The sequence below is a fragment of the Monodelphis domestica genome, chromosome 5, assembly GCF_027887165.1.
Source record: "Monodelphis domestica isolate mMonDom1 chromosome 5, mMonDom1.pri, whole genome shotgun sequence".
Classification (NCBI taxonomy): Eukaryota; Metazoa; Chordata; class Mammalia; order Didelphimorphia; family Didelphidae; genus Monodelphis; species Monodelphis domestica.
Genome location: NC_077231.1, coordinates 294,217,989 through 294,230,648, shown reverse-complemented (window position 1 = coordinate 294,230,648; position 12,660 = coordinate 294,217,989). Strand labels below are relative to the sequence as shown.

The 12,660-nt window shown below is 37.0% G+C and overlaps 1 protein-coding gene across 10 annotated transcripts in view; it reads left to right on the top strand.

The window, feature by feature from the left end:
• The window catches only part of ZNF385D (zinc finger protein 385D), a 408,744-nt gene extending 397,075 nt beyond the window's left edge, over positions 1 to 11,669 (top strand). For all 10 annotated transcript variants that reach the window (XM_056800336.1, XM_056800331.1, XM_056800332.1 and 7 more), the window contains 3 exons: positions 3,984 to 4,162; positions 6,026 to 6,127; positions 8,619 to 11,669. In XM_056800336.1, coding sequence (XP_056656314.1) covers positions 3,984 to 4,162; positions 6,026 to 6,127; positions 8,619 to 8,852 — 515 coding nt within the window. In that variant the 3' untranslated portion in view covers positions 8,853 to 11,669. The remainder of the gene's footprint in view (positions 1 to 3,983; positions 4,163 to 6,025; positions 6,128 to 8,618) is intronic.
• Positions 11,670 to 12,660: the final 991 nt, after the last annotated feature.

Genomic DNA, 12,660 nt, shown 5'->3' with positions numbered 1-12,660 from the left:
AGAGGGTTCATTGCATTAGGATTGCTTTTACTTCATAGGGTTGATCCAGAACGCTGGTTAACTGAGGTTTGTTGAGTTTTTCCCTGGCAAATTAGCATATGTAGAAAACATGTCAATTCATTACTAAGATGGTCTCATTTTATTGGTTTTATAATTCACTTAAAGACATACATTTTCACTTATATTTTGCTTAATTTTGCCTCCACGGCACAACTATTCTTTTTTTAAAAATCTATCATCAGCTTCATAATCACATTAATACACTGTTTGAAAATTTGCAGTGTGCTTTACAAAGATTATTCATTTTATATTCACAAGAACCCTTGGGGTTAGGTACTTGTTCCCATTTTATAGATGAGGAAACAGAAGCAAGTTATACAGTAAGTGTCTGAGATAATATTTGAACTCGTCTTCTTGATTCCATGTCCACTTCTCTATCTTGCTGCCTTTTATAAAGCAAGAGGAGTATCAATTTTACTAAAGACATAACTAGGAAGGATAGCTAAGAGTGCACAAGAGAAAAGATCTCGTTAGACTGGAACTTTGGCTTTAATTTAAGGAAATTAAGTTTATCGAGAATAATATCAGATATTCTATTTGGATTCTGAAAATCACCTTAACAAGTACTAGATAGGGAAAAAAATAATAGTTTTCCTGAAAATCAATCCTTAGAAGGGGAGGAGGATTAGTGAAAATTAACAATGATGCTATAGATAAAGAATTTAATACAGTCTTGGGTGGCATCAAGAAAGTTAGGTAATAGCCCCACTCTATTCTGCCCTGGTATAGCCACATCTAGAGTCTTTTACTCCATTTTAGTCACCACATTTTAGAAGAGACAATAAGAATCAAAAGAAAAATAAGTTGAATGTGGAAAGCCCTCAAGATTAGTAAAAGGATCCTGATTTATTTAGCCTAGAGAAAAGAAGACAGTGGGAAACACAGTAGCTGTCTTCAAGTATTTCAGAAATTCTTATGTTAAAAAAAGAATTGTATTTGTTCTACTTGTAACCAGAGGCTAGAACTAGGAGTAAGGGAAAGAAATTGCAAATAGAAAAAATATATTGAATATAAAGGAAGCAAAACAACAACTCCCAACAAAATGGTTAGATCTATCCTAGGCAGAATGATTGTCCAATAGTAATGAGTTCCCCAGCCTAGGCCAATATGATGTGGATTTAGTGAATGTCTGTCTTGTTTAAGACTCTGTGCTAAATAAAAACTATTGGGATATTCTGTACCACCACTCATGTATGTTGTTATGGTTATTCATTTTCAGCTTTGAGTTGGATTTAATGGACCCCCAGTTCTCTTTATATTATAGGGAGAGACCTCTGATGTGGGAAGTTCAGAAGTCAGGACTCTCCCTCTATCAGTGAAAATTGGAATGTCCTCTGTAATATGGGTAGCCTTCAAGAGTTTCCCATAGCACTGAGAAATTCAGGTGACTTAGCCAATATTTTTCACAGGCAAGTCTTGAATCCAAGATCTTTCTGACTGAGGACAGCTCTGTACCCAATAGACTATGTGACAGCTTTAGAATTAAAAGAATGGGGAAATTATGAGGGCTGTTATCATCACAGAGTGTGATGGTGCACACATATCTTTATTTTATCAGAGAAAAAAAATCATTCAGAACACTTTTGTCTTTGGTACATGTTGTGTTCTGATCTATCACTATCCTAGAGGAACATTTGTACATCATCATAAAATGAGCCAGAGGATATCCTTGTGGCTTTCATGTAACCATAGGTTTCTTACTTAACTCATCCGAAGTAATTTTTTCAGGGAAAATATTAGAGGAAAGATATATTTGAAAGCAAAGTTAAACTGAAGAGAAAGCTCTTTTTGTGAGAATGGAGTGTTCCACTTTAGGAAAGTACCACTCATTGAACACACTGGCTAATATACTGAAGAGTTGCCAAAGTGTAGGAAGGTAATTGCACATATTGAACCAATTTTTTAAAGTCAGCTTAGATCCCTGATTTTTTCTTCCTACTGTGGCCTTATAGTTCTTACAAAGCTAGAACACATTTTTCTAACTGCTGAGAATTTCAGGAAAGTGTCTGGAATATATTACAACTGCACATTAGAATTTCAGAATCCAATTGGAAGTGATTTTAAAATTATGGTAATCATCACGAAATCTCTTTAAAATATTGTCAACTAAGTGCAAAATGCACAGTTCAGCCCTTAGTGGACTTGTGAGCTCATTGATATGGGCACTTCTTCAAAAATGCACATGGTAGAACTGCTGGGTTTGTACCCCAAAGAGATAATAAAAAAAAAGAAAAAGACTCATATAAAAATATTCATAGACACACTCGGTGTGCTGGCAAAAAAAATTGGAATATGAGGGGGTGCCCTTCGATTGGGGAATGGCTGAACAAATTGTGCTATCTGATGGTGATGGAATACTATTTTGCTGAAAGGAATAATGAACTAGAGGAATTTGTGAACTGCAGTGACCTCCAGGAAGTGATGCAGAGTGAAAGGAGCAGAACCAGGAAAAAAGTTGTACACCGAGACTGATACACTGTGGCACAATCAAATGTAATGGACTTTTCTACTCCCAGCAACACAATGACCCAGGACAGTTCTGATCAACTTGTGAGAAAAAACACTATCCACATCCAGGGAAAGAACTGTGGGAGCAGAAATGCAGGAGAAAAACATGGCATCGATCACATAGTTCTATAAGGATATGATTAGGGTTTTGATGTCAAAAGATCACTCTACTGCCAACATTAATAATATGGAAATAGGTCTTGAACAATGATACATGTTTAACCTAGTGGAACTGCTTGTCAGCTTCTGTAAGGGAGAGAAAACAAGAGGGAATCATTAATCATGTAACCATGGAAAAATTTTCTAAATTAATAAAAAGGGAAAAAATGCAGATGGTAACCCATGACCACCATCTTATCCAGTGAGATTTTTGTCCATTCCATGCCAAAAATCCTCTATGGAAAATTTCTCCAGATCTGATTGACTCATCTTGCCTTGGAAGTAATGGTTAACATTTCTCATATTTAGCACTACAAAAATAAGAAATTTTGTGAAAAAAAATTATTAGGAGAAACATATCTACTACTAAATTGTGTAAAATTGCAATGGCAGAACAAATGTTATCATTTTAATCTATTGATTTACAGTGGAAAAAATACCTTACAATGACAAACAAATAAAGAAAGAAAGAAATGAAATGAAATGTCTGCTATTGGTTTCTTCAAAGAAAAAAATTATCTGGTTCTGTAACCTATGGTAGAGGCAATTATAAAGTGGGTGTCTTTCCCCAACCCCCGGTTCTAACGATTTGCTGCTAAAATAGAGTATCCCATCAAAGTGGATGTTATCATCCTGTTAGGCTTCCTAGAAGGAACCTTTAAGATTCTTAGATTGCTTTCTTTTCTCTTTGTACTCCTCATAAGATCATGAATTGAGTATTCATTCTGAGTCTCAGAAACTATCTCACCTATAATCTTTCTGTTAGGCAATTGTTTCTGTTCCAAGAAGGTAAGAATTGCATCCTTATGATCCTCAAGAATAGGTTTCCTTTTTCTTTTCAAATAACATCTATGTCTTCCAACCAGCTGGAGACAGAAAGAAATAAATAAGACATAAGGAAATAAATTCATGCCCATTTCATTTCACCTCAGCACACTTTTGTTTATCCAGATTTATTTTATACATAATGTATGTATGAGAAAAAAAGACTTGGGGTGGGAAGAAACAGAGACAGAGAGAGAGAGAGAGAGAGAGAGAGAGAGAGAGAGAGAGAGAGAGAGAGAGAGAGAGAGAGAATATATGTTCATAACTCTTCCAAAATTCTTGTATATTCCAATTGTCATCCATAGAACTTGAAAAATATTTAACGGTTCTTTTCTACAAAGGTAAGAAGAAGCACGTGATTACCCTGATGTCTTTATTTGTCCTCTCTGATGCTATTTCTGTCTTTCTTTTCCTTTACCAACCCATTTCAGGGACTAAGCACAAAACTATGCTGGAAGCCCGGAATGGGAGTGGGACTATTAAGGCATTTCCTCGAGCAGGAGTCAAAGGCAAAGGGCCCATCAACAAGGGAAACACTGGCCTGCAAAACAAGACATTTCACTGTGAAATCTGTGACGTGCATGTAAATTCAGAGACACAACTTAAACAGGTGAGTGGCGCCAATCTGAACCTCTCGTCTCCTCACTGAGAGCAGGAAAGCAGATTATTCTTCTGCACTGTTAAGTATTTATGAAGCATTTGCCACACATGTAGCAGTCTGGTTCACTGAGAAAGAAATACATTGCACTTGTGGGGTTCATAAATCTCCAATCTCATGTGGCAAAGCCACTCTAAGTGGCTGGGCTATTGGAGAGTAGACTTTTGAGGTCCCATTTACCAAGCATCTAATTAAGATTTCCCAAGTCATTGTTAAATTCCTCACCATAAAGAAGGGATACTGATCAATTGTGCCATCAACTCTCTGTCAAGTGCTATGCTAGTAGAATAGGAGATACAATTAAAAAGTTAAAATGTTTGGCTTAATGAGTTTTGTGTAGATAGTAACTCATCTCATGACATCTTCTCTTTTAACCGCTAAATAGAAAGAGTTTATTTTTAAGATACACTAGTGATATCACCTGAGAACACAACCTTCAGATTATAATTTATTTTGCTCACCCGTGATATAACTTGGAAATTCAACCTTCAGACGATGCTTAATTTTTCAATCTTCTGAACAATGTTTTTCTCAGAGTTCACATTCCTCGAAACCTTGTTTACCTTTTGGATTTATTAGGTTGATACCGAGTTGTACAGACAGCAAGATAAACATTAGTATGGAAATAAATTCATCTCAGCCTGGCATCTGGTTTTATTTACACATAAAGTTTCCCCAAGAAGTTTGTTTTTTGTTTCTCTTACAGGCCACCTTCCATGAAAAGAGATTTGTGCCATAGAAAAACAACTATACATCTATTATTTTAATAACTAATACCCAAAAAGATATAACCCATAAAAACGACATGTGTATTTGGTTCTTTCCCCTAGATCATATTTTTGATGGGGGAACCTAAGTGTTTGTTTTTTTCATTCTTTGATACTTTAATAAAATAACTAAATCAAAATGTCAAGTATTTTAAGCATATACTGTATACAAGGGAATACGTTGGAGATTGAGTACAATAAAAGGAATAAAAGAAAGTCCCTGATCTCAGGTTTCTACATTCAAATAATGGAGATAAATGACCTACAGAGAAATTAAATAAATTAATGAAACAAATTGTAAGAGATTGAAGAAGGTAGTGGGGAAAAATGACAGCAAAGTTTGACTATCCTTTCAGGAAAAATAAGGGAACTGAAAAGACAGTGGTTGGAATTGGTTGGGAGATTAGTGTGGGAGAGGTAGAGTAAGAGGGCGAAAATCCAAGGGTAAAGAAGAATGTATTATACAATGACTAACCAGAGGGTCAAGATTGTGGAAGGAAAGACTAAGGCCCAAACAATATAGATGGTGTAGAATTGCAGAGAGAATTTAAGAAAATGAAAGTTACAAAGTGTGAAAATGGATTTGAGAAGATTGAGTGAGTGAGAGAGAATGAAGATTAGGACATTACGATTAGTGAGAAGACGTTTCTGACTTCAAGACTTTGAAACTTGAATATATTTGGGTTATAGAGAGTCCTGTAGTAGCCAGAGGCAAGCAAAATGGTAGGATTGAGAACATAGATTTTAGGGATGAAAGACTAAGCATGAGTTTAGATATGACCACTTAAGGATTAGGCAATTACTGTACCTCTCTAGAGATCAAACATCCTCTTACTTAGGAGACCTAAGCAGAAAATAATCAAGTTTCTCCATAACTCTAAATTCTATGAATGGTGATTCCATGAAGGACTTGAGGAATTCAAGCAAACTTAAATAAATCCAAAGTTTCAACAGGTATATTGAAATTTTCTGGGATGGAAGTCAACATTTTCAAGGATTCCTATTGTAAAGTTTGAAAATTCTATTTCTTTTTTTTTATATTCAATAGCACATCAGCAGTAGAAGGCACAAAGACAGAGCTGCTGGGAAACCCCCCAAACCTAAATACAGTCCCTACAATAAACTTCAAAAGGGAACACATCCACTTGGGGTGAGTACATTTTTCACTTCCCTCCAAATATGTTGGACTTGAAAATGTTTTTTTCACTTAAAAATGAGTTGATAAAACACTAAGTGACAGTAGTTGACATAATGGCTGCATCTACAAAGCAGAGATGTATTTGATCTGTTCAATAAACAATTGAGTCAACTCAGTCTGGGGAAATTACCAGTAGCTAAACTAATCTTTTGCCATTGCATAGATGCAGCTGTTAGCCCTAACTGTTCATGTATCTTTTCATTGAACTCCCTCTTTGTCAGGAAGTCTAGAAGGAAAAGAGAAAGCAATAAAGAGAGAACAGTATGGTTCTCTTATTGCATATTCCTAGTATTGATTTTAAAGGCAAAACCCTCTTGGAAACAAAAGGTAAGAAAAGCAAAACACCTCAGCTGTTTATTTGAGGGACTAATGAGTAATACAGACAAGTCAAAGAAAACCAGGCTATTTTCAGCCTGGGTAGCTTGGGAGACTCAATCCAATCAATATTTTGATTTGAGAATATTTTTCCCCTTTGCATTTTGGTGATCCTATAAATTTCCACCTTTTCCTTTTGTGAGTTTTACCTTTGCAAAATGCACTTTGTGTCTATATATGTATAACACATATGTAAAGACAGTTAAATTGCTATATTGCTATAGATTAATTGATTTGAGACCCCCAAAGACAAATGCAAATCAGTAGAAATTTCCAAGGTGAAAAAAAAGAGATATTGATTACCTATTTACATGTATATGTGTGTGTATTTTTATTTTCTTTTCTTAAAATTTAATTAAAAAGAATAATTTTATATGTACAGATATATGTTAGGTAAATACTTATCTGGGTTGCTGTTGATTTCATCATCCTATTAGGAATTCTGGCTCTATCATATCTTTATACTTAGACAAATTAAATATTTCCTAGTGGTGAAGAGCACGTTTTTGTATGTTAATACTAATTTCAAACACTTAAAATTATTTTTATTGTGTTACTAATTCCATGATGAGAAATCATCTTTAGTTAGAGCTGCCACTTTACTGATGCTTCTGGCAGATGCTCCAGGCTAGTGATTTAGTTCGAGGCTGGACTGGGTTATTTGAAATGATGAAGCAACAAGAATGTGTTGAATTGTTAGAGGTGAGATCTTTCATTTGAAAAACCATTTTGTTTTACTCATTTTTGTTTCCTCCCATGTGTTCAAATGGAAGTGACATTCTCTGAGGCCCAGTTGACAGGATTAGATTGTCAGATGACAGCTGTCTATCTGAGGAATAATGAATCTCTCCCCTCCTCATTTTATTTTGTTTGTTCTGAATCTCTCTGGGTAATTTACTTTAAATGTACTCCTCATAAAGATTTGATGTGCCCATCACTGTCTCATTTATATTTCCCATCCTTTGCAGTCCTATTAGGATGGCAGCTCTGGAAATGGAAAGTACAAGCAAAGAAACCATCTCATCTTAGTATCCCTCCCCCCTTTTTGCAGATAAGGAAACTGAGGCCCAGTGAAATGAATAAGAACAAAGGTCTAGAACTGGACAGGACCTCAGAGTTTATCTTGTTCAAAGAAATGTTTTGTTTGGATTTCACACACTGCAAGTTGCAAGGGCTCTCATAGGCAGTCTAAGCCAACTCTTACATTTTACAGATAAAGGAAATGAGACCCAGAGAGTTTGAATAACTTTCAAGATCATGCAGATGGTAAATGGCAGAGTCAAGGTTCTGAGACTCCAAGTGATGTCACTCATTCTGCCCTCTTAGTCTGGCACATAACACTGTGCATTTATTGACCAGTTACTCTCTGTGGCAAATGGAAGGTTTTCTGGTTATGTTTGTACTGAGAATATACTCACATGAGTGTATGGATGTGTGGGGAGGGAAGAGAACGCATTTATAAATCGTTCACAACCTTACAAGCCAAGTTCTGGGACATAAATAAGGTTAGTTCCATAGTCCTCAGGAACTGAAATTCCCTTAAGAGATGGCAACACACACAACATTCTCTCTCTGTCTCTGTCTCTCTCTGTGTGTGTCTCTCTCTGTCTCTTTCTCTCTCTCTCTCTCTTTCTTTCTCTGTTTCTTTCTGTCTCTCTCTGTGTCTCTCTCTCCCCTTTCTCTGTATCTGTCTCTCTCTTTCTCTCATTCTCTGTCTCTTTTTGTCTCTCTGTCTCTCCCCTTTCTCTGTCTCTCTCTGTCTGTCTCTGTCTGTCTGTCTGTCTCTCTCTCTCTCTTTCTCTATCTCTCTCTCTCTCACACACACATACACACTCAAGACTCTTAATAGATTTACTAGTCATCAGCCAATTTTCCTTTGAAAAGATAATTGAAACTGTTTAGTTTTGTGCTTGTGTATATGTGAAGCATAACTCTAGCTTTCTTAGGAACTGCCCTTTGGAATTCTAAATCTGTCTAAATTAGAGCTAATTGGGGGGGAAAGAAAAGAAAACATGTCCCTAAATATCATTCTGTTTCTCTCCCACCTTCTTTTCCCTTTCTCTTACAGGTAAAATTAGTATTTTCTAAGGAACCTTCTAAGCCATTGGCTCCACGGATCCTCCCAAACCCATTGGCGGCTGCAGCGGCTGCCGCTGCTGTGGCAGTGAACTCACCCTTCAGTCTCAGAACAGCCCCTGCTGCCACCCTCTTCCAGCCATCTGCACTTCCTCCAGCACTCCTCCGGCCTGCTCCAGGGCCCATACGGACCACCCATACTCCTGTGCTGTTTGCTCCTTACTGAACTCCAACTAGGAGTCATTGTACTGCAATAATTTTTTTTCAAAAAACAAAGAAAACGAACAAAAAAAATGAACTATGCAGTGTTTATTTATAGTTTAAAGTCTATCTGAAGAGCCAGGACTTTTGATAGTGAATTGAAAAGATTCTAAAGGGGATGGGAGGGAGGGAAGGGGCAGCATTTTCTCCACATAAGAGCATTCCTCTTGAATATTGACTGTTTTAGAAGTGATCTCCAGCATTGACTTGTAGTGATATCTAGAACTTCCGAGACCTTTGTGACCGTGCTTTTGGGCACCTATTTCCCCTGCATTGTCTTTCCTGCTTTATGAAACAACTTACCTTTGTCTAAGGGCATTCACTGGTTCCAATGTATATTCAGTACTTTATTCTGTAGATTAACGAGAAGAAAAATGAGAAGCAGCAGCAACACTGTGAATAGTAGACCCCTTCCCCATCCTCCTGCCCTGTCAGCAGTTCATGGGTATTTATCAGAACAAAATTAGATGCAGTAGTTGTCTTGTAAAACAGTAGCCATGTCTCAGTTTAATGCCTTTAGGTTTATCGCCGAATTGCAAAAGGTAGACCAGCCAGCTCGATCATGTAAGTAGGCGACAAGGGACACTGAGGATGCTGTTGGAGAGGTCTTCCAAGTCAGTAATCTTTCTCTCCTGCTCAACTGAGGCAAATGCAGTGTTCAGAGACGTTGTAGAGCAGAGCGATGCTTTGAGGTAACCCTTCCCCTGGGAAAAAAAAATCGGAAAAAAAAGAAAAGTGATTTATTGCAATATTGCCAGTCCCCAGAAACAATGAATATCCGTGTTTGAGAATGTGGATAGGTACACGCTGGGGGAAAATACATACCATGGGTACAGACAAAAGAGAGGATGGCAGGCAGCCCACCTGCTCCACTTATGCGAGCTGGGGATGGCCAGAGACAGTGCCAAGATAAGTGTGGAGTCAGAAATCCATGGTCATCCCTACCTCATAAAAAAGGGAGCCTCGTAGACCTCTGCAACACCCCCCTTTATATCATGCCAGTGGCCCCGTGTGTCTACGTAGAATTCTTCTGTTTGGAGTACAACAGGAGAAATAAACTGAATTGATACTTTTTTAGATCTCCTACTGACATGATATAAATGTTTACTGTAGATGTCAAAGAGAGGAGCAACAAGAAAAAAATGTAAATGAGTTTAACTGCACACCATGGATACAGAGTAGAGAAAAACACCTGGAAGGTCCTACTGGACCCTTAGTTCTATCATGGACTTTTGCAGGTTGGAAGCCTTATGTGATCCCTCTAAGGCTTCGAAGAGTTGACAGTGTGTCCCTTTAAAATAAGATTTATCAGGGGTATATATAAGTAAATATATATATATATTGTATATATGTTAGAAAGATTAAGAAAAATAACTTATAAACAGAAAATCTACTATATGAAATAAATATATAACCATCCAACTTCACACTTTTATCATCAAAGTGGTAAATAGTAAATGGCATCAAAAACAGCTCTGCCTTGGATTTGTGATCAAGGGGGATTGCCTTTTGCCCACAGAGAGTCAAAAGGTATTCCCCTGATGGAGGAGGATGCAGCTGCGTTGCTCCATAGCTGAGAGACATGCCACTCTTACACTTAGAACAAGAATAAAACCACAACTTAGATTTAAGGAAAAAAAAACATATTTTTGAAAAGTTTTTGTAAAGGCTATTTCATGAGGAAGGGACAGGAAGGCACACATACGACCTTCCCGAAACTGCTTTTAGTAACAAATAAAAATAAAATAAAGGAAATTAGCAGCAATTTGAAAAATAGTAAGAATTCATGATAAAAGAATACTTTTGAACTTCAGATGTTTCATGTTTGACTGTCGCCATATTTAAAAACACTCACTACAGGTTCAGTGCTCACAGCTGAGCATGGTCTTGAGCTTTCTCATTCACAATCTAGCCATAGTTCGTGGTGCTCATCTCTTTAAAAATTGTATGCTTAAATATATACATATATGTGTATATGTATGTATGTATGTGCCTGTACACATGGGCATGTGTACAGACACATATATTAAGCAAAAGAAGAAAAATGTGTTTTCTGTATTTTGTGGGGCAAGGAACTCAGAAGACTCACATGGGTATTTATTTAAATTATATCTTCAAATTGTTGTTTATTTTTATGTCTCCCGATATGTGTATCCTTTGGTCTCCCTGGTTTGTCCCATTTTTACCTACAATCCAATTTGTGGCCCATCTGTTTAACCAAGGAAGAAATGATTCAGAGGGGTTTGGGAGCCCTCTGCGGGCTCATACTATTTGGCCATCGAGGGGAAGATGAGATATTGGCTGCCCATAGAATGGCCAGATGTGATGAAATGGTCCATCCGGCAGGTTCTTTAGAGTCCTGCCTTGGGTTCAGTCTTTGCATTAGGCAAAAATTGTGGTTTTTACTAATCACCCAATGTTACTATTTGAAAACCAAAAACATTTTACCTGTAAGAAGGAAATCAAACTTCCTCCAAATCAAAGATGAAGAATAGAAAGCTGGTCTATCACAACACGTTGTGAATTTTCCCCGAATTCTCCAATTTCATAGGAGTTGACCCTTCTCTCTCCTTCGCAAGGAATGGGTTATTTTAGGGAAGTAAAAGCAAAAGTATCATGTGCAAACCCATCCAAATCCTATGCGGGGTCTGAATCTCTTTCGCCTCCAAGCTCTGTGGAAAAATTTTGGTTCAAATGGCCGCTCTTAAGTTTGACCTGTAAACATCGATTGTCTCTTACTACCTAATAAAGGATGAAGCCTAATTATTAGGTCTTATAGTGATTTTCTATTATTTTGTTTTATTTGTATTTATTTTTTACTGAGTCCCTCCCTATTTGATAGTAAGCATCAGCCATTCAAATGCAGACACCGTATCTTTTGTGAAATATTGTTTCAGAAGAGAGTGTGGATAGTTTGAGGGTATCCACAAAGAGGCTACAATTCTCTTGAGATAGCCTGAAGCTTCAGGTTTGATTTCCACCCCATGGCAGAAGAAGAAAAAAATGGGTATTCAGAGCATCTCTCATTTCACCTGAATTGAATATAAATGCATAAAAAGAGCCAAAAGTTTTTGGAAGAAGAGATATAGCCTTTTTTAAATTTTGCTACATTTATGCAAAATCAATGGGAAACAGTTTCAGGGGGAGCTGATACTAGATTTGTTTTGCACAGAAGTAAATGTTGCGATATGATCGATGTTTCTCAGAATGGCCTGCAACTTTCATGTGTGACTTTTTTACTTGTGGAAGAAACTAATGTGTCCTGTTGATGACTTCACTTACTTTCTTGGAAGAATAACTAACTCTCAGAGTCTCTGAATTTCCAGACACTGATTATAATAACATACCAATACATTTAGCAGAGATGTGATCTAGTTTCTTAAAAGATTCTACCTCTGTTGCTCTGTGTGGATTATTTGGAAGCAGAAGCATCCCCATGCAATGGAATGGGACTTATATCTGCATTCTGAGGATATGAGTTCAAGGGAGATCACCCTGCAGTTTCCTTCTAATCCTAAATCCCTGGAAGTCTTTAGAAATATTTTAAAATTAGCAAAGGTAGAAGAGTGGTGAGACTTAAGTTCTTCAGTGTGCTTATGGATCCATGCCACCATTAGAGTGGATTTTCCCTCAAAGGATCAAGGTTGAAAGCACATCCATGTCTAAGCATAGTATGCTTCATGGGCTAGAGTAATAAAAGAAAGAGATTTACTTGGTGAACAGAACCATTGAAAATATAATAGTGCTGATCTGTAGGTTCCAGATATAGAATC